Source organism: Uranotaenia lowii, chromosome 3 (assembly GCF_029784155.1).
Source record: "Uranotaenia lowii strain MFRU-FL chromosome 3, ASM2978415v1, whole genome shotgun sequence".
NCBI classification, from domain to species: Eukaryota; Metazoa; Arthropoda; class Insecta; order Diptera; family Culicidae; genus Uranotaenia; species Uranotaenia lowii.
In genome coordinates, this window is record NC_073693.1 from 71,760,315 (window position 1) to 71,783,238 (window position 22,924).

General features: G+C 40.1%; 1 protein-coding gene across 1 annotated transcript; it reads left to right on the forward strand.

Annotated features, from left to right (window-relative positions):
- Positions 1–9,778: 9,778 nt before the first annotated feature.
- Positions 9,779–10,583, forward strand: LOC129756131 (larval/pupal cuticle protein H1C-like). Its single transcript, XM_055752904.1, has one exon. The coding sequence runs from the start codon at positions 9,884–9,886 to the stop codon at positions 10,442–10,444; it is 561 nt and encodes a 186-aa protein (XP_055608879.1). The 5' UTR covers positions 9,779–9,883; the 3' UTR covers positions 10,445–10,583.
- Positions 10,584–22,924: the final 12,341 nt, after the last annotated feature.

The following is a 22,924-nucleotide window of genomic DNA, read 5'->3' on the forward strand; positions in this document are numbered from 1 at the left end:
ACTTGCTCAATTTTTTTCCTTCACTTTAATGCTCAATCATGCTCTTTAAAGAATAGATGGATTCAGTCTAATGTGCACAGTAAATAATCACGTATTGATTTCATACATATTCAAATTTACCTTTCTATTTATCTTTCTATTATTTTTTTTGTTTTATTCATTCCATCTTTGCTATATTCTCTACATTCGCCTCCACTCCTACAGTAATTGTTATATTGAAAAACAATTACTAAATTTTTTTTTTTTTTTTTTTTTTTATGGCGTTTAAATAGCTCGGGGAGCTGACGCTGGAAATGAAAATTAGAATAGTTTGGAGAAGAAAATTTAAAGTTTAGAGAAGGCAGCGTAGAATAGTAAGCGATCTTGAGACGTTGGTTAAACCATCAAGCACTTCATTATATCCATGGAATATGGATAAAATGCAGTTCAAGATAATAAACCAACCCCTCCCGATACCAGTTGGAGGAAGGACATGGGCGGGTTCGAGACTGGCCTCTACATACTCCCCACGCATCTAACTACATTTAATTTTGTGTTATTAAAGGAATCATTTTAACTTATCTTATATGTTTTTCCTTCCTTCGTCGTCGTCTGTTGAACGTCTGCTTCGTGTCTCCGCCCCAATTCCACTGGTATGTGTGATGGGTTTCGTGATAGTTGTCTCGGGGTCCAGTCATCATATGACTCCGAATCGTATGCGCAGGGGTATATGAAAATAAAAGAAAGAGAAAAGGAGAGGAAAGAGAAATATAAAGGAAGGAATTAGTTCTTGCATGAAGTAATTGAAGTGTTATTTGCTGTTTTTCCCTAATTTTTTGCCTTTCATTTTCTAAATTTTGAAATTTTTGTTTTTCTTTTTAGAGTTTTTCCATTTCTTTGCTAATCATACTATTTTACCAAAATATGGATGTGAGAGTTTGTTTTGCTTTTTGGAGCAAGCCTACTTCAAACTAATAAAAATTCTAGCTCAAATTAATAGTAGAAGTAAGCTACCTTATTCCTATCACAACATCACGAAATCATGAAAATTTACCAGAATATGGATATTAGAGCACATCTTACCGTACCCTACCTACCTCACATAGTTGAATGTTAAAATCCATCATAATTAACAAAAAATCTACATAGGGGTTTGTCGTGACTGGTGGGTCCTAAGCATTCCAACAGCTATTATTGACCCTTTCCTGATACACTTTTTCTGACTCCAACTTCCACGACTTTCAGAAAAACGCACCATACTTTCTCTACATTTCTTTTCTAACTGACTCGTACTCTTTAAATTAGGCTACATTCTCTCTCCGAGAAACTATGCGATCTCTTCCTCTGTCTGCACTTGCTCAATTTTTTTCCTTCACTTTAATGCTCAATCATGCTCTTTAAAGAATAGATGGATTCAGTCTAATGTGCACAGTAAATAATCACGTATTGATTTCATACATATTCAAATTTACCTTTCTATTTATCTTTCTATTATTTTTTTTGTTTTATTCATTCCATCTTTGCTATATTCTCTACAGTAAGATTCGACTTTATTTCGGATGTGACGTTTTAGCAGGGTTTTAAATTTGATAGGGTTTCTTTCTTCCCTGAGTGTTGCAGGGAGTAGATTGTAAAGGTGTTTGCTGTAGTAAGGAAACGCTTTTCGTGACATTTCACTGTTTGGTCGGCTTATTGATAACGTTGCTGAATTACGCAGCATGTATGCATGATTAGGTTGCTCGTATACTACGTTGTGATGAGACAATTGATCATTCAAATGAGAGTGTATTATAGATAGAGCCTGAAACTCCCTAAGAGCCTGAATAGGTAATGTCGAGTTACCAGCTTCCGAATACAATCTTTTTGTAGGATACATCCTGTGGCGGTTGTAGATGGCTTTGAGACAACGGTTCTGAGTGGTTTGTAGCTTTTTCATATGGGTATTAGCTGCAGCTCCCCAGATGAAGACAAGGTACTGTAGCTTTGACTGTACAAACGCTTGGTATAGCAAAGCTTTCTGTTTTGTGGGAACAATTTTGTTCATCTTCCAAAGTAAACCGCATGTTGCGATTGCTTGTTTCTGGAGTTTCTTAATGTGGCAGTCCCACTTCAGCTTGCAATCAATATCTAGACCGAGATATGTAAAGTGGTTTACCTTTTCGATTGGTACTGAATCTACTATCAGATCGCCATGTACTTGTTCTGTTCTTCTAGGTGTGGACAAAATCATGTATTTTGATTTCGTAAGATTCAATGATAGCAGATTTTCATCGAAGTAACTTCTTAGAACTTCCATGTCAACGCGCATACTTTCGATTATCGCGGTAGAATCATTCCCGGTGTAGAACAAGGATGTGTCATCAGCAAAAAGGCGCGGTTTCCCGTTCAAATACAGATTTGGCAGGTCGTTTACATATGTCAAAAATAGAAGTGGTCCAAGATTGCTTCCTTGAGGAACACCAACTTTTAACATTCGATCACTGCTACGTACTCCATTTATGGACACAAATTGATATCTCCCTGTAAGAAAGCTTCTAATAAGCTCCAAAGCTTTGCCTCGTATGCCATAGTATGCAAGTTTTCTCAGTATGATCTCATGGTCTATAGTATCGAACGCTTTTTTGAGATCCAAGAAGAGGAGTCCAGCGATTTTTTTCTCATCTAAAGCTCTGTACACATCAGCGAAAAGCTCATAAGTCGCAGTAGTTGTACTGGAGCCGGCTCGAAATCCGTATTGACAGTTATAGAGTATTCTTTCAAAGATATGATGGCTATCATCTTACAAATGCCATCTCACCAACCCACAGAAAGTGTATCAAAATGTTTGCCGTGACCGGGATTCGATCTCATGCCCGCAGGCTTAGAAAACTTTAAGGCTATCCTCTACACAACGGGCTGCGGCTAAAGTTACTGAGAAAATTGTTAAATTTTATAATAAACACAAAAAGACATGCCTCACAAAAAGTTAAATAACTTCTTCATAAGCAAGTGTTAGCCACTACTTTTTGTTTTCTCAAGAATTTGAAACTTAGTTCTTTATTTTAATATGTAACTCGACGCGGAATTTTGCTGACAACCTATACTTTAAGATGTTTGAAATTGGTGAAAATCTGTGATTTTTTATGTCAATCTATTCTTGTTATAACTTGGACCAAATATTTTGTAAATTTAATATGTTCAAAGTTTATAAAAATTGATGAAATTTGAAAAAAAAATTGATGTATTTGGCTAACGTTTATCTTGAAAAGAATTTTTTTCTACAGAGCGATAAAGATCTCTCCTAATATTTCCTCATTTTTCTAAAATTATTTACTCTAACTTCCCCTACTAAGTAAGTTGCTCAATTTTTTTTTTCAAAATCTTTGATAGATTTGAGATGGGCTATCAATCTCATTTCAAAAATATAAATATGAACATTTTCAACCAAGAACTAAAAAAATAAGTTTTGTTACAATTTTTATAGATTCTGCCCCACGGGGGAGGGGGTGGGGGGTTGGTAAAGGAAATCGAGAAAATCCAAATTTTGTTTTTTACACCAATTGACTTAAAAATAATAAAACATCAAGAGCAGGTGTAATCTCAAAAAAATATAACTTGGGCCTAAAATTTGCAAACCAGTTCCAACCGGAAGCCGGTACTTTGCCAGAAAGTTGCCTTATAAAATAAACCGCTCCTAACGACATGTTATAATTTTTCACTATGGTGGTTCAGTTATTTTCGAGATGAGATCGAGAAAATAATTTGAGCTATTTTCAATTTAGAAATCTAAAAATTTAAGCGATTTTTGTCCCTAATTTTGTTTCAGATAGCGAGCATGCCATGCATTTACTTTGTGTTTCACAAACGTTTTTTATTGCATTTGGTTTGTTTGTTTAAAAAATGATATTTTTCATCATTTCTGATAGTTGATCGGCTGGTTTGCTTCGAATTAACTTGAAAATAAACATTTTATAAGGGGGCAGCACGTGACCCGAAAAGACCAAAATTAAGAAATTTGAAATTTTGGTTTAAAATGAGTTGTGTATACTTGAAAACAACGAAAAAAATATTTTTAATCATTTTAAAAAAAAAACAGGTTTAGGCCAACTTTTCACCAAAGAGTACTCCTATGTGCGTCGTTAGAAGCGCGCACTATATGTATATGTGAGTGCAATTGTTCGACCATTGTATGTTTTTGATGCAAAAAATAAATTTAATGTCAATTTATTTAATTACACTTAAAGGTATTGTTGGTCTACTTTGGAGCCTTGAGGTGAAAGTTTTATCATAAATTGGGCTATATAATGGTAAATTTTGCAGAACATTCGGTGATGCAGACGGTACTCTTAGACACCATTAAAGCTTATTAACAATTTATCATGTTTAAGATCATTACTTAAATTTTTTATTTAAAAGCTTATAAAATTTCAATGCGTTTTGATGTACTATTTTATGATTTTCGTTGAAAAATAACGGAGCTATGTAGCTTTGAAATATGGTTTTAATTCATTTTTAAAAAAATCAAACCAAGTCTTGTCTAACCCAAATTTTTTTTAAGAAATCTGTAGAAAATATATGTGATTTTAAGTCGTTTAAAATGAACTATATTTTCAATTTTGGGGAAGATCTGAAAACCCCCGGCGCAAACTCGTCAGATAATAAAAAAAAACCCTCATACTATGAAAAAACTTTATCAAATCTATTTTTAAATGTTCAATTCTTTTTTGAGTTGTTGATTAGATAATTTTTTTCTTTATAATCTGTATTTTGGGACACGGGTATTTCACTTTCTTATCATTATCAAACCTTCATGAAAGCTTGAAGGATCAAAGTAATCACCGCCTACAACTGACGCAAAATTTTCAACCTTTTCAAATTATTAGAAAATTTGCTTTTTTTAGGAATTTTGACGAATGGATATTTCGATTCTGTCGGCTTTGAAAATTGTGGACGTATCTGCAAGAGACTGGTAGATGGAAGGTTTGCGACAAGGAAAGGTGCTAGGAATGTTCATGAGTAATAAGCACCTATCAATAGTAATTAATTTTTTTCGCCATTTAACTTAACATACTCTGGCATTTTTATTAACTGAAAGCTTTCAATAGGAACAAATAGGAGTCACAATTTTTATGGTTCACCGTAGCACTAGTCAAAAGTGTCTCCCAATAAATTCCTTTTACCTTCTCTTCCAACCTACTACTAGGACGTGGCCGGCGCCGTTATTGACGTTAAAAGAGAGAGCATCAGATTTGTGCACTGTGAATGAGCTGCTAATCCCAAGTACCATTCATTTAACCTCTGTACAAAATTGATGGCCTCAGCCAATCACGGAGTAGCAACCATTGACGATGTGGAACTTGCTCTACTGACCCACGCCTGCGATCGTGGAACTCGAAGTGATTGTCATCATAATATGATTTTGGAACATGTAATGCATATATTTTCTACAACCATGCATTTCGGGTTTAACAGTTTGAGATGGATGTGAGTAGTTAGTCAAGCAATGCTAAGCTAAGCTATTGTCAAACCTTCATAAAAGGTGTTCAAATGAATTAGAAACAAAACAACCCAAATTTATGTTTTGAGTTTCCGTATACCTACGATAATTTTTAAATGTCAAAATATTATACAAAAGGTATTAAAACCTTACATTAATTAAAAAAAAATAGTTTGTAAATTCAGAAACTTCCTCATGCCTTATGCTCAAAGCGTATTTCCCTTTAAATCGCCGTCTTTTGCATTTTCTGACAGTGTGTAATTTAAGTTTATATATTTCCAAAAATAGATCGATTCATGAACCCGTAGATGAACTAAAAGCGTTTTGATATTTTGTAAGTTTAAAGAGACTTGATCCTTTATTAAAGGAGACTTGATCCTTTAATCAGGGTACGCTAAGCTTTGGCAAAAATCATGCAAAATCTAAAGATAAAATTTCTATTGAATTTTTGGCCATGTTAGTTTTCATTTCACAGATTATAAGTGTCAGACAAAAAGAATTCTTAAAGTTGGTCTACTATCCTATATTTATGACATATAAAGCTTAGGTCTTTTAGAAATGGGACACTTTGTTTTGTTGATGCAGCGCTCCCAGTTATCGGATTTGCAAACTTTTGGCAGCGTTGTGTTGTTTGTAAACTTTGTCTACTTGATTTTTTTGAGAATTTTAAACTAACGCGTTTCCGAAAAATTAGCTACGCAAGAAGAAAACAAAAAAAATCGCACAGTTACTTGAAAACCCCGTTCTTATCGATTCGACAGCTATCCAAAATGTTGAAAATTCCCAAAAGCACCGTCGGGCGAGTGATAAAAAAATATCAAGAGACTCTCACGATTGTCCGGAAAGTTCAAATCAAGCGTCGGAGTGGAACCAATATCAACATCTGCGGTTGAAGGTTATCAATCGGATTCAGGCCAACCCTAACATTCCGGACTACGATTCGGCGAAACAATTAAAAGCGAAACGCACAACTGTGCGGCGGATCCGTATCTGAGCAGGCTACAGGTGCTTCCGAGCAAGCAGACAACCCAACAGAACCCTCAAGCAACAAACAGTGGCCAGAACCAAAGCTCGAAGACTGTACAACAGGATTTTGACGAAAAGATCCGGTTGTGTTTTGATGGACGACGAAACTTACGTCAAAGCTGATTTCAATCAAATACGAGGGATAAAATTTTATAAGGCTCGTGGTCGTGGAAGGGTTATGAACAGATATAAGTTTATTTTTGCATAAAAATTTGCAAAAAAAATTATGATTTGGCCAGGGTTCTGCTCATGTGGTAAAAAAAAACGAAAGTTTTGTAACGGATAAGACCATGAACGGATCTCTACAAAAAAGAGTGCCTCAAACAACGAATTTTACCTTTCATTAGATCCCATGACGGTCCAGTAACTTTTTGGCCAGATCTGGCCAGTTGCCATTATAGCAAGGAGGTGCTACAGTGGTACTACGAAAATCAGGTGCAATTAATCCCGAAACATTCTAATCTGCCAAATTGTCCCCAGCTTCGACCAAACGAAAAATATTGGGCAATTATGAAGCAGAAGTTGAAGAAGAAGGGTATTATCATCAAAAACATTCATCAGATGAAGAATTGGTGGCAAAAGTTGGCCAAAACCATATCTGAAAAAAGTGTGCGCGGACTGATGGGAGGTATAAACAGTAAAGTGAGATTAATTTTAGAACAAAAGATGAATAATTTTTATTTTAAATTGAATTACCTTTGTTTTGTTCCTTGAAAGTGTTTTGATTAAACGAACGGTTGATGAAATACACGCATTTGAAAGTGTCCCATTTCTAAAAGAACTAAGCTTTATGCATATAGATATATGCAAATATAAACTTAAAGACGCAATTTTCTAATTTTCAGATAAAAGCACTTTTGTGAGTTCTTTTTATCAGGGAATTCCTGGACAAATTTCAGTCATTGGATAAATATTGATAATTTCGTGCTTAGCAATGATTAACATAACATTTAGAAGAAAAATGTATCTTTTTTGACTCGAGGGATCAATTGAACCAATAACAACATACATTTTGGAAAACATTTAAAAAAATGACAGTTTACTACAGTTTAGACAGTAGCTTTGAAAATATGGCATAAAGAATTTCATTTTATTCTCTAACAATTGACATATTGTAATAAACATCTGTACGGTAATTCTTTCGTGTGGGAAACATTTGAGAGTAATAAAAAAGATCTTAAACTCTCATTTTACTAGATTTTTCAAACAAAGTGCAAAAACCCAGGAATCAAGTATCCACAGGGATCAAGTATCCTCATTCTCCCCTACTGTTTATTCAGCCATTCCGTCAAAAGTCTGTAGGCGTATATAAGAACACTTTCCCCTTAATGAAATTTAAACTGACTACGTCATTTAGTCCTCCTACCCACGTTACTTTCCCCCTGTTTATGTACCCTATTAATTTTCGCCCCTAAACTTCCCTCTCCCTCTCCCAACATTAGTAATGCTAAAATTTTAGTCGCCGAAACTATTACGACTATCCTTACTTCTTACATAGAATAATCAAATGGATAAACTCGGCAAAATGAAACTTACAAAGTAAAATGATATGATTATTAAACCTCTATTCAAAATAAGTGCCTTGTTTTGTTTTACCTCATGTCTAACTGACACGTCAATTTCTAAAAAATACAGATGAATATTAAATGATGATATAAAAAGTGGGAAGCGGGCACTAGGAGTGTAAGCTATAATTTTCTTTACCAAAAGCAGAAAAAACTGTAAATAAAGCTTAGTTCTTTTAGAAATGGGACAGTTACGAATGCCTGTATCTAAAAAACCATTCGGTTGAACGAAATACTTTCTATGAAGAAAAATAAGGTAATGTTATGATCTTTCATGAAAAAATTTGAAAAAAAATATTTACCGTTTTTTGTTAAAGAAATTTCTACTTTATTCTTGCTTTCTCCCATTGGCCGGCGCACACTTTTTTCAGTCATGGTATTGATCAGTTTCTCCAACTTACACTTCGAAAAATCTATATTTTAGGTGGCTTCACCCTCCTTCTTCAATTTCTGATACTTTTTGGTCCAATACTTCTCTGGAAACTGGAAACTGGAAGCATTTTAGTAAATACAGTTGTTTCGAAATGAACAAATTTGATTATTTTTGACCACATTTTTGAACGTTTTTTTTTCGGTACCGGTTTTACAGCTTAAGAGCTTTGGAACTATCAAAAAATGGTTGTTTGAGGCTGGATTTCAATGAGTCATCACTAGGCAACACTTTCAGCTTATCGGAGAAAATTGTTTTGGACATTTCAGCGATCTACCCTTAATTTCTCGTTTATTGAAAATTAAAAATGCTGGTATGAGACTTGACTTCCTTTATGATCCTTAACCGTTGTTGCCGATCATGTGCTTCTCTCCAATGCTTGATTTGAACTTTGTGGACATTATTGACAGTGTTTGCATACTTATCCACCACAAGAACTCAGTAATTCTTTGAATAATCAACGGTTTTGTCAGCTATCAATTTGATAATGACGTATTTTCAAGGAAACTGTGCAAAATTATTTTTTTCTTTTTCTCTTGCATCGTACATATCTCAAAAACGCGTAAATTTTAAATTTTGAAAAAAATAGGTCGGATAGTACTTTTTACAGGCAACAAAATGCTGTCAAAATTTTCAATATCAAATAACTAGTTAACGAGCTATTAGCAAATGAAAGTGTCCCATTTCTAAAAGAACTAAGCTTTAATTCTACTATATAGTTTGAAAATATGGAATCACGCAATAATTCCGGTACCATTTGCGATCATAAATCATTGAGAACACAATACACACAGGAAACAAAATTGATCAACAATTGTCATCTCGTGTAAAAGCGAAAGTTCTAAGTCTGATTCTAAAATAAGAATTAAAAATCCCTAATTATTGCATTCCATTGACTGCCGGATGGCGGACGCGCGACGATTCTATTCTGACAGACGTCTCGATCTGAAACCGAAGATCGGACACCCGGCTCCGATTGGTGACCCTCTCCATCTCGTCTTTTCTCATCATGAGAGACATTTGTGGTGGATAGAATTATTTGAGCAGGTAGGTTGGTACCTACTATGGGTAAGAAGGTTTGCAAACGCAAGAAGGAAAAATAATACTCCTGATTTCTGGTTTTAATGATTCGGTTCGGTTTCGTTAGCCTGGATCCGCCTAGAGCGCGCGGGCGGCGACCGACGCTGATGGCTGCCGGCGACGCCGATGATCACGACGATCACGATGGCGACAGGCGTCGCGGGCGACTTATGGATTCGGATAATAAAGAATTGTATCAACTATATAAGATTGATCCAGCGGTCGGTGAAGTACAGTCAACGTTTAATCGTTCTACAAACAACTTGCTTTACGCACCCATTTTTATCGCACACACAACACAGACCTTCTAACAAACAATCCGTCAAAATGTTCAGATTGGTGGTGTTGTCTGCTGTCCTGGCCGTTGCCGCTGCTGCCCCCCACGCTACCCTGGTCCATTCGGCGCCAGCTGTGACCGCCTATCATTCGGTGGCCGCTGTTCCGACCGTCGTGGCCCAGAAGGAAATTTCCTATCAGAAGAGCATCGTCGAGGAACCAACCCTGGCCCATGTCGGAAACATCGAAAAGAAGATCCCAACCGGACACTCGTACCAGAGCTTCACCCAGTACCACAACAAGCAGGTGGCCGAGCACGTGTACGCCCCAGCCGTCAAGCAAACCGTTGTTGAGACCCCGGTGGAGAAGACCGTCTACCACCAGGCTGCCGTTGCTACTCCAGTGACCACCTATGCTGCTGCCCCAATCGTCAAGGCTCATGCCGCCATCGTTGAAGCCCCAGCTGCCCACGTTAGCTACGTGGAAGCTGCCCCAGCTCTGAGCTACGCCACCGGATACGCCGCTGCTGCCCCTCTGGGAGTGTACGGTGGACATTACGGTGCTGCCACCTACTACGGTGCTGCCCCAGCTGCCGTCTACGCCAAGTACTAGGATGCCAATGTTGACTGTCTAAACGAAAAAACAAAATCTACGAATGGGGGGATTCCAGCCAGTAGTGGAAGTTTATTTTTCTTTTGTTCACTTTTTAGGATTGTTTCGTGGAAGATGAGAAAAATAAGAAAACGACTGCTTTATAATTTAAAATTTGGTGTGTTATTTACAAAACAAGAACTCAAAAGAAAAATTCCTAAGAGTGTGATCAACACACACCTAACATAAAAATCTACTCAAAATTCATAAGAAGAACATACGTAAAATTCTGAGCACAAGATCAAGTTTTAATGATTCAAATATGAAATATAACTCGGAGATTGACAAAGCAAATCCAGACGTAAGGAAGAGTGGGGTATTGCGGGCCATGGGGAAACGTAGGCCACCCTTATTATCTCGGATGGGTGTTGGGATAAAAATCCCAATCCAACCGTCATCATCATCGCTCTACGTAAGCATATACAGTGGAACCTGGATAAGTGAGCGTCTGACCAAATCTTCATTTTAGGGAGTGTATTCGAAAAAAAATACAACACTTTGTTTTTTAATAAGTTTTTTAACACATGAATGTAAATTTATGAAATTTTCAGTTATTTTACCAGGTAATGTAATGTTTACCTGTGCAAATTTTCTAATACATACTTTGAACCACCTTTTTTCAAATCAAGGCTACTTTTGATTATGTTTTCTGTTTTCTGAAGATTGACTTTCGAAATATCTCAAAATTTTGGAATTTGATCGAAGTTATAACAAATTTAACCGATTGTCCTCCTTCGGCAAAAAAAAAACATATTTGACATTTGACCAATTTACATGGTGTTTTCGATAGAAGGTCCAGCAGTTGATCGGCAGAGCTCGATTGCTCGTGTTGGCCAGTTTCATCATGTTACCGTGAAAGCACCAATGGCCGCGCAGTACCAATGGCCGCGCACTTTCAACTTTAATCTTTATTTTCTCGAAATTCAACAACAAAAATTTCTATGTTGGGCATTTTTGGATACCTTCACTAGGTATCTTTCACTTGTCATACTAGAAATAAATTTATTCTGCTTTTTGAGGTCAGCAAAAAATAAAAACAAAAATTGTTTTTCTCGGATGCCATTTTTTCTGTTGTCCTTAGCAAGTGAGCGAAATGGGTCCCTTTTTGTAATTTAGTTTTTTGTGTTTAATTCGAGCACCTTGGCAAAAATTTTCGAACGTAATTTATTAGTGGCTGTATAATGAATCAATTGTGAAGAAAAGTGAACAGTTTGAAGGTTCTGTTGCGGAAAAAATGACAATTTTGTTGTGCATGGCCATTGGTACACTTGATTTTTGAATGTTTCTATTGCCGCGCACGGAAAGTATTCTAGTATTTATCAGCAGTTAAACTTAGAGATCTTATTCGGAATTTTACAAAGGTTACATAAGATTCACAGGCATGTTTTCCAATCAATGTTTTCCTTCATATAACCGGCTGAAAAAACACAATTTTTTGAAACAGTGTCAGAAGAAATGATTATCTTATAAAAACTGCTACAAAGTGTTGGAATTTTGAGGTTAGATAGCAATTCGGATCTGTTTATTATTAGTTGGTCAGTTTCCTCGTGGATTTTCAGGCAGCTCGCCGATTTTGTGATGATTTATCGAAATCGGGACCGGAAACATTGTTCCAATATATCTTCCGGCAAAATAATGCTTTGGAAAAATGGCGCCCCATAATAATTTTGCACCAGACTAGTTTCGCAAAACAATGACGACAAATCGGTGTTTGATGTGTGAATCTTGAAAATTCTTACCTGAGAATAATCGCAATGAACCTGACAGCCATTGTAGCAGTTGCACCATTTGAAAATTTCGATCTCCACAAACCGATTCAAGGTATCGGTTTGGCGCCTTCATGTAGTCTATTGGAACTGCTCGATTCGATGTCTTCATCGAACTTATGTTCGAAGATTGATATCCGTGGCTTATTCACCTCAAGCCGTTTCCTTTTAATGTTTCATAAGGTTTGGATTGAGAGGGCAAGATCCAGAATCCAACCAATGAGCGAGCGACGATCTTAAGTAACCAAAATCCCGAAGTTTTTCTAAAGATCGCTCGGGAAAAACGTATTTCCTGCTTAGGTCAACGACCGGGATCACTTGCCCTGATCTGAGGCTGCACTCCACAAATCACTTTGATCTGGGTAGTGAATGTGCGTGGAAGTGCGCCTTTTTGACCGCGTATCGAGTTTTACCTTTCCTTCAGAAAAGGTACATGAGATGATAGTGATTGGATTTCAAAACTGAAAATTAATATTCTTTTTCTTGTGTAGCCCATCGCTTTAGGCTACACCAATTAATGATAGGTCAAAGTGCGTGCTTATCGAAATTAGGCCAGGTAAAGACGTGCGTTATACCGTGCCCGTGTCAGTGCTAACCCCGTTGCCGTAAGGCACATTATTTGTTCGCAGCAGCTTCAGAACACGCCGTTAACACGCATCCAGATTTCTTCGGCAAGACGCCGAAGCCGAGCGACCCGCTAACCTAAGCTCGGTTACCCAATTTCCGAAACATCAGCCTGCCCACATCGGAAACCGTCCGCGTGGTTCCGTCACGTTCCGGTTCGAGGTCGAACCCAGTACCCTGAACCTCTGTTCTACAAGAGGGTCTTATGTTGCGCCCGAGAGGGAAATCCGGAAGTGACCACCAACACGGGGAAGGACCATCGCATCATCGAAATTCAACTCCGCTCAACCAGGAGCGAAGGAACCGCAGCAGTATCACCACTGAACGAGAAGCCGCATCGTCATCATCGCCCGTCATCGCAGCCGTGACGTCATCCGCTCCATCCAGTCGATCGAGCCGAGCGGTAGAAAGTATGATTCTCGCAGAGCACATGGTGAGTCGAAACAATTGTGATGATTTTGTATTTGCCTTTCCCTCCCATAGAGAGCGTCCGCAAAGAACGCAATTATTGCAGCGAAATTGTTTCGCTCGGAATGCGATCTCAACAATTTTAATCGCTTCCGCTAATTCTATGATTAATCCGAAATATTAATGAATTCCCTGCATTAATCTTGGCGAGGCCAATGACGCCCGAATCTGCTGTTTGCAAACCCTTTTGAACCATAAATTATGCCACATTAAAAATCTATATATATAGTCCTGAATTTTGCATCGGCCGAAGACCGAACAGAATTACCATGATCATGATCTGAAATATTTATTACAAAATTCGAATGCATTCGTTACACGAGTTACGGATGACCACGTAAACTCCAGCGGGAGAAGCTATCCATCATCGTTCCTGATTGGCTGAGTAGAGCACTGCACGGTAGAGATAGTTAGAGAGAATCGCACGCACTGGTAGGCTAGCTAGAAATAAAATGTAAATAAGAAGAAGTATTTTAGCGCTATGAATAAATCCAACTGCATTCCATTATACTTACCAAAATGAACTAGCAAAATGAAAATTAGTTGTTATCACTCCAAAATTGAAATGTTTATTTTCTGAATACAAACTATTCTCATCAAGCCTACCTAAGAGTTTTAATTTGATGATTTGGAATTCCATCACTTCGCGAAACGTGTCCACTTTCAATTCAAATGTTTGAATCTTTAGCTCTGGCAACTTCCACTCGCTGCCGCCATCTGGTGATGAGTAGTTTCGTGGACCAATGATGATTATTTCTCAGGTATGAGTGATTTCTACTGGGAGGTTTTTATGTAAAGTTTCAGGGTTTTGAATATTTTTGAGAGTTGGCCGAGTTAACCTCGAGTTCATCGGTTGCTGGTTTTGGCAAGTCGAACTGTCTCGATCCTTCTGACCTTTTGGAAGAGCTATAAGGACTCGCCTTGTGGAGAGTCTCAGCCGGGCAAATTAATCTTGGTGTGTCGTCCCTTTTAAGGGTGGCGCATAAGCGACACGCTTGCACCGGATCGGACAGTTTACGGCTACAGATTTGGCGCCCAACTGCAGGTTTCTAAGGCTGCATTTACGGGTATTTTGGAGAATCACAGTAATTATATATAGACTTGTTTTTGCTTTAGAAAATAATATTCGGTATATACTATGTACACTAAGGATTCAATTTTCATTTGGAACTTCCTATGAAAGATTATTAATAGATTATTCGGTTCACCTTTTTGAGATTTTTGGGATACTGCGTATAGTAAAATACTATACAGTTGCGTGTGCGAATGCTCACTGCTTAATTACAGCTTTTGCTATAATTCTTCGGTTACTTAAAAACTATACAGTTTTCGTTATATAGACCCGTAATCTTCGGATAAGTCGTTACAGACTGCGTATAGTAAAACACTATACAGACACGTGTGCTAAAGTGCACCATTTCTGATCAAGAAACGAAGTAGTTTCTGTCTTTAAAAAAAAAACTGCTCAATGTTTTTGTTTAGAATATTTTCTCAACTATTAAGGAGAAGAAATTTGTTGATTTTCTTGTGTTTTTTTTATTCAATTTAATTTTATTTTTCTAGTTTAATTATTCATATTTTATTTTCTATATTTCCATTTACTATTTTTTTTCTTATTTACTTATTTATTTTTAATACATTATTCATTTTTTTTATTCATTGTTATATTTTTTTTAAATTATTTCTGAAAAGTGCATATCGGTCAAAATTTCTCCAAAAATTTGATTTAAAAATGGAGAATTTTCCACGGGTTGACCATTTGAATAATGACGAAGTGAACTACGAGTTATTGATTCGCGGAGAGGTGAAAGCGATTGAAAGTGACCTGGATGAAAAATGTCGGTTGTTGCGCAGGCTTTTCCAGGACGATATAAAAGAAAATCGGGAATATGCGTCTCCGTATACAATCGAACAAGAGTTCGATCGGATTGCGGGGATTGTGAACGATCTAAGACAAAAGCTTGAGGAGAAACCCGATGAGATCAGTTACTCTCGGCTTAAGCACTACCTCCAACGAACCCTTAGATGTCATGCTCCGGATTCAGCGGCCAAAGAGATGGTCAGGGAATTGGCAAACGATATTCGTTTGGTTTTGGGGAAATTTCGTCCGATCAGGTCGTCGAAGAAAGGCGTTTCTGAGACTGAGTCGGATAGGGATCCTCAAAGGTCTAAACGAGATCCGAGGCAGAGACCTACTGGTCAAACATCACCGCAAAGTCATCAGTACACGGCACAGGGAATTACCCCTCAGATTAACACTCCTATTTTGACAACTTCTCCTCCCGCACCAGGAACGCCAACAGGTGGGGGTGTAATGGGGGTTGCAGGTACACAGCATTCACTTGGGAATGTCTCGGTACCTCAGCCTATCCATGCATCTCCAGTGTTGCCGTTTTCCGTGCCCACCCTGAACTACTACACAGCACCGTCGGTTTGGCCCGTTGGCCAATATACAGCTTCTCCTGTCGTGAACACGGTGTGGTCACAGGCTAGACCCAGCACAGGAGCTATTCCGAAGCAGCCAAAAGGACATCAGGAAAGCGGAAACGAGCATGATACGGCGGCGTTGTTGAGGCGTATCGCAGACCTTGAGCAGCAGCTACTAGACACGTGGCGTGATAAGAGCGAGAACCCAAAACGACAGTCGGTAAAAATACCACAGATGGTTTCAGAGCAGACTAGAACGGATCCACAATCGCAGCAGGACCAGTGGACTCAGCCAAATTATGACAGATGGGAGGAGCAGAAACCGGTAAAGCAACGTGGGTATCCAGGGAGTCAATTTCGGCAAATACCAGACGAAACTGAAGACGAAATTCCACATCGTCTTATGTACGGGAATCCAAGGAGATCAGACGGTAGAACTCCCAGAGTTCAGCGTGGTCCTTGGTCGGAGGATCGAAGGACGAGAAACCGACGTCAATTTACCGAACTGGACGGCAGTTCTTCGGAGGAAGACGCGTTTGTTGAGGTCAGACGTGGCAGACAACAGCGGGTAATCAGTGATGCTGAAATCCAAAACGCTGATAGACGGATGGAGAAATGGCATCTGACCTTCGATGGCGATTCACGCAACCGATCGTTGGAGGACTTTCTTCTCAAAGTCCGGAGATTGGCGAAGATGGACAGGATCGCCGAGGACGTTTTGCTTCAAAGGGTTCATACAATCTTAAGGCGCGAACCATATGATTGGTACTTGTGCTACGCAGACGAGTTCACGAGCTGGCAAGAATTTGAAGAGAACATAAGATATATGTATGGAAATCCTGGTAAAGACTGGGGAAACCGGCAGAAGATTCACGAAAGAAAGCAACAAAGGAACGAAACCTTTCTTTCCTTTAAAATGGAGATTGAGAGGCTAAACATGACTCTCTCGGAGCCGATGAGCCAGCGCAGTTTATTCCAGGTCATCTTCGAAAACATGCGGCCGCACTACAGGTCGAGATTATCTTTGAGGACGATAGACAGTCTGGGGAAACTGGAGTACTATGCGTACCGAATTGATGCGAACGATCCTGCTTTGCAAAGCTGTCGGGGAGGCGTAGTAAAACCGAATCTACACCACATCGAAACTGCCGAGAATTCTGACCACACTTATTCGGAATACTCAGGAACGGAGGAAGTCAACGAAGTCAATGGAAGATTCCAGGATAGACGCAAAGGACCAATCGCGTACGACAAGAAGACGGTGGGCAAGGAAGTTGCTCAGGCCTCAGCAAGGACTACGGACAGACCAGAAGCCTACTGCTGGAATTGCAGGAAACCTGGTCATCTGTGGAGGAACTGTAGGGAGGAGAAACGGATATTCTGTTACATCTGCGGGAATCCGGGTAAGACGTCGACCTTCTGCGACAGCCATCCTCGGAAGTCTCGAACGGGAAACTAGAGGAGGGATGCAATAAAGGGAACAATAGCATTCCGACCAAAGAACCAGTTCCCAGCCAAAAGATGTTCGACGATCCTTTTACGCGTGTGTGTGAGGTAAGGGTGCAAACCGAAACTTGCCCACACGTGACGGTGAGAATCTTCGACAACGACTACGACGCACTTCTCGATTCCGGGGCGAGCATAAGCGTGACCAGCATAACGGACATCGCGGAGAAAAACGGTCTACGACTTCACCAAAGCCCACTCAAGATTGTCACGGCAGACAAGACGGTTCACGAGTGTTTAGGGTTCGTCCAACTGCCGATAGAATTTCGAGGGACTACGCGAGTGATTCCGACGCTGGTGGTACCACAGGTTTGCCGGAAGTTGATACTGGGGTATGACTTCTGGAAATCATTCGGTATCCAGCCAATGATTGAAGGGAGAGACGGTTACGAGCAGATAGCGGTTCTACAGAGCGAAGATAGGAAGCACGCCGAGGAAGGGGTAGTCGACATCACACTGTGCCCTATTGAAACGTTGCCTGTTTTAAGACAATCAGACCCCGACGATACCTTGGATATTCCAGCGCTTGAACTACCAGAGCCATCGAAAACTACGCCTGAAACCATCGAAACGGAACACGACCTGACCCCTAGGGAGCGAGCACTGTTGGTGAACACCATCCGTGAGTTTCCGATTACCACCGAGCACCGCTTAGGCAGGACACATGTTTTGCAGCATGAGATAATTCTTAAAGAAGACGCAAAACCGATCCGACAAGCATTGTACCGATGCTCTCCAGCAATCCAAACGGAAATGGACGCGGAACTGGAAAGGTATAAGAAGATGGATGCGATCGAGGAATGCACGAGCGAGTGGGCGAGTTCCTTAGTTCCGGTGAGGAAATCCAATGGGAAGCTGCGAATCTGTTTGGACTCTAGGAAGATAAACGCGCTTACAAAAAAGGACTCGTACCCGATGCGTTCAATGAGCGATATATTCCACAAACTGGGAAGGGCCAAGTATTTTTCGGTGGTGGACCTGAAGGACGCCTACTTCCAGATTCCCTTGAAGGAGGAATCGAGAGACTACACGGCTTTCCGTACTAGTCAGGGTCTCTGGAGGTTCAAAGTTTGCGCTTTCGGACTGACCAACGCACCTTTCAGCATGTGTCGACTAATGTCTCGAGTCATTGGATTCGATTTGGAGCCACACGTGTTCGTATACCTGGACGATATCGTCATCGCAACGAACACGTTCAGCGAGCACATCAGACTTTTAAAAATTGTTGCTGGGAGACTTTCGGGGGCCAACTTGACCATTTCGCTGGATAAAAGCCGCTTTTGTAGAAAGCAGGTGACCTACTTGGGGTATTTGTTAACGGACGAGGGAGTTTCGATAGACAATTCGCGTATCGGTCCTATCTTAGATTACGCACGACCAAGATCCGTCAAGGATATCCGCCGTTTGCTAGGGTTGGCGGGCTTTTATCAGCGGTTCATAAAAGATTATAGTAGGATTGTCGCACCGATTTCAGATTTACTGAAAAAAGTTAAATCAAAGTTCTCCTGGACTGAGCAAGCAGAGCAGGCGTTCACCGAGCTAAAAGGAGCTCTGGTTTCGGCACCTATCCTGGGTAATCCTGATTTTAGTCAGCCTTTCGTCATCGAGTCGGATGCTTCGGACAACGCGGTAGGAGCGGCCCTTGTTCAAGTAGTCGAAGGGAACACTAGAGTCGTGGCCTACTTCAGCAAGAAGCTCAGCAGCACACAACGGAGGTATGCAGCAATGGAGAAAGAGTGTCTTGGAGTTCTCTTAGCCATCGAGCATTTCCGGCACTACGTGGAGGGGACGAGATTCAAAATCGTGACCGACGCGCGTAGTTTGCTGTGGCTATTCACAATGGGCGTTGAAACGGGGAACTCTAAACTCCTAAGGTGGGCTCTCAAGATACAGTCTTATGACATTGAACTTGAGTACCGTAAGGGAAAAAGTAATGTCCTAGCCGATTGTCTGTCGAGGTCAGTCGATGCCATTTCTGCCATGCAAATCGATAACGAATACCAGATCCTTCTAGAAAACATCATCAAAGATCCTCAAAAGTATCCCGATTTTCGCGTTGTTGACGGGGAGATCATAAAATATGTTAAAACCGAGGGAAGGTTAGAAGACGCACGATTTATGTGGAAGAAGTATCCACCGAAACCTTTTCGCAAGGAGATCGTAGAGGAAATCCACAATCAAGCTCATCTCGGAGCGGAAAAGACCCTCGCAGCGGTGAAGCAAAAATATTTCTGGCCTCTCATGAGCTCTGAAGTTCGAAAACTTTGTAAGTTCTGCTTGGTCTGTCAGACAAGCAAAGCTACCAACAAAAATACTACACCGCCTATGTCTACGCAGAAAAAGATTGCCGAGTATCCATGGCAATTTTTAACCATGGACTATGTCGGCCCATTACCTGCTTCAGGGAAAAGTAGAAGCACATGTTTGCTCGTAGTCACCGACCTTTTTAGCAAGTTCGTAATGGTTCAACCATTTCGACAAGCAACCGCGGAATCATTAGTTCAATTCGTGGAGAATTCCCTATTTCTTCTTTTTGGAGTACCGGAAGTCGTGCTGTCGGATAACGGGACTCAATTCGCGTCTATTTTATTTCAGAGTCTGCTCAGAAGGTACAACGTTACTCATTGGAGAACGCCGAATTATCACCCGCAGGTAAACGACTCGGAGAGAGTAAATCGCGTTATCACGACCGCCATTCGTGCGTCTATTAAAACCGATCATAAGGAGTGGGCGAATAACGTCCAAACGATCGCGAACGCTGTGCGAAATTCTGTCCACGAAGCCACGCGTTATTCTCCATATTTCCTGATGTTCGGCCGGAATAAAGTAGAGGACGGGAAAGAATATCGACACCTGAGGGACACGAACGCGTGCAGTAGCCTGTTACAACCGGAAGAGAGAGAGAAGTTGTTTGAGGATGTCCGCAAGAATCTGAAACGCGCCTACGAGAAACATTCATCGTACTACAACTTGAGGTCTAACGCGAACTGTGCTACGTATGTGGAAGGGGAGAGGGTCCTGAAGAAGAATACCGAACAGTCGGACAAGGGAAAAGGGTATTGCGGGAAACTAGCTCCAAAGTACGTCCAGGCAGTCGTGAAACGCGTAGTCGGAAGTCACTGCTACGATCTAGAGACCCCAGAGGGAAAAAGATTGGGGGTTTTTCATTGCAAATTTTTAAAAAAGTTTGCAAATCCTTCTTGAACTATCCCGAGTTCAGAAAACTAATTATTCTAGCTATGAAGTTCTAGTAAAAGAACAGACAATGCACCAGTTTGCTTCGGCACTGGCGGCTTAAAATATCTTTACGATCTTACAATCGGTTATCTAACGAGTGCTTTTGCTAACGTCCTAAGACGACTTAATCATTTTTCATAAAGTATCAGCCAATTGCCTTCCCCTCGACCAGAATGTAAGAGCGAGTTCTTCGGTACACCGTTAGAACGATGACCTACCTAACCAGAAACTCGGAGTCGATGACGTTGATGAGGAGTACGATATTTCGGAAGTTAAAGCGGGAGTCCGGCGGTGGGGAAACCCGGACGCTGATCGCATTCAGACTCAGAAGTCCGTAAAGACGATGTTGAGCAACCCTAGTTAATCGAGCTGGCTGCAACTTTTTGAAAATTTGTTCTAAGAAGTTTTGGGAATCGCAAAACACCGTTTAATGTGGGAGAAGGGATCGCGCCTAACAAAAAAAAAAAACTTGCACCTACACAAAAAAAAAAAAAAACCCGGTCGCGACGGCCCTATACAAAAAAAAAAAAAGGTTGGAAATGAGAAATAGGTGGCAAAGCTTGCATTACGCATAATTTCCCTAACCGGAACCTAATTTATCATCACCTTTCTCATTTTTTCTCAATAGTTCTATTTTTTTTTAGTAATGTTAGCAATAGTTCACAATCTTAACCTAATGTTAATATTAAAATTAATGTGGTTTGATTTTCCCACTTACAGAATTTTTCTTCCCTTATATTCTAGAATTACAATTGGTCCTTAGATCTAACATCGAGTACCTTACGTAACTAGGTGGAAGATTTAACTTGTATATATTAGTTTGTAGTTGTTTTATTCTTTTTATATATTATTTTGAATTTGGTTGAATATTTAGATGTTTAGATAATTTTGTTGTTTTAAGGTTCGGTATTAACGTGGAGTTGACCACGTGAAAATGCACAGAGCATTTTAGTCTTCGGCTATCTGACAGCCAGTTTGGGTCCAGGTAGTGGCAATCGGGACGTAAAAGTTCCATATCCTCGTCGAATTGCCGGCTCCAGACTTCCGTGATTCCGTCCGAAGACAACCGTACCTGCACGGTGAAAAAAGCACAGCGTTTTCTTTGCTTTCCGACAGTCAGCGTGAGCGCAGTGTCGGCAACTCGGAAACCGACAAGATTCCATCACCCCATTGTGTCGTAGTTTACGGATTGAAACGGTTCCCATTCGGAAAACAGTACCAAGGGAGGCTGATTGGAAAGTGGTTTTATCGGGAAATTAGTATGGATCTTGGATTGCTTCGGTGAAGAGTAATTGAGCGCGAAACGTTACTGGTGCCGTTCGCCAGTTGGATTGGTACCAAGTCGTAACACGGAAGGGGGAGTCAAATATTGTTTCCGAGTCACCTATCGAACCGAGGTCGTCTTGTTTTACCTAAAAAAAAAAAGAAGAAAATTAAAATTAGTTCTCTAGCCTTACCTTTGGAACGATAGCAGTTTCCTTGGGTCAAATCCGGAGCTGTCTTCAAGAAGGCCATTGAAATAAGTTCGTTGAGGGGTGGAGGCCAACAATAATTCCAGCCTTGCAGCTCGCGTCAAGAACAATCAGATCTGCCTGAAGATGCATAGCGATTTTTTGTTTCCGGATTTCTGACATTCAGTTATGATCCCGTTCCGCCATGGCGTAAAATTCAAGCTACAAGCTTGGACGCTCTAAGATTGGTTTCCAGCTTTGCGAGCCTTCGGTGAGGTTGCAGTGCGAAATAACACTGAATGATCATCCAGGGATGACACTCAGAGAGAAGAAAAAAAACATCGCTGATAGCTTCCGTTCGAAGCAACAATTGCTTTCCGGGTGTGAGAATGAACATCTGAGGCAAAATTTCAGATTCATTAGGAATCGTTTTCGACTTTCTCGAAGTACCTTCGGATACCCAACATAGTAAGCAGCAGCACCAGGAAATTTTCGCTCAGAGGTCAAGTCAAAGTTCGAACAACAGCATCCCGGAACAAAAATCGTCACTCACGATTCTCTGTTTCGCACGCAGGAACAGTACCGTCGCTAGCCGCTGCACCTAAAAAAACAAAGGGAAAAGATTACAAAATGTTCATAAAACTTACCTTTGGATCGATAGCTGTTTCCTTAGCAGTCAGTCCGGATCGTTCTTCAAGAGGGTCGCTTCGGGAAGATGTCCAGTCGTCGAGCCAGCGCAGCAGTGGTTCAGCAGATTTCGCGTTTCCATCATACTTCCAGAGAACCAACGTTGGTGTTTTTGTCCACTGAAATAAACCAATAAATAATCAATTACTCACCGCTAATTCATCGTCAAAATACACCCGCTTACGTTTTTCAAATGTTAAGAACATTTCCGGCACAAATTAGCAGATTAAAACAATAATTTCGTGAAAATTTTGAAAGACACAAAAATTTTCAAC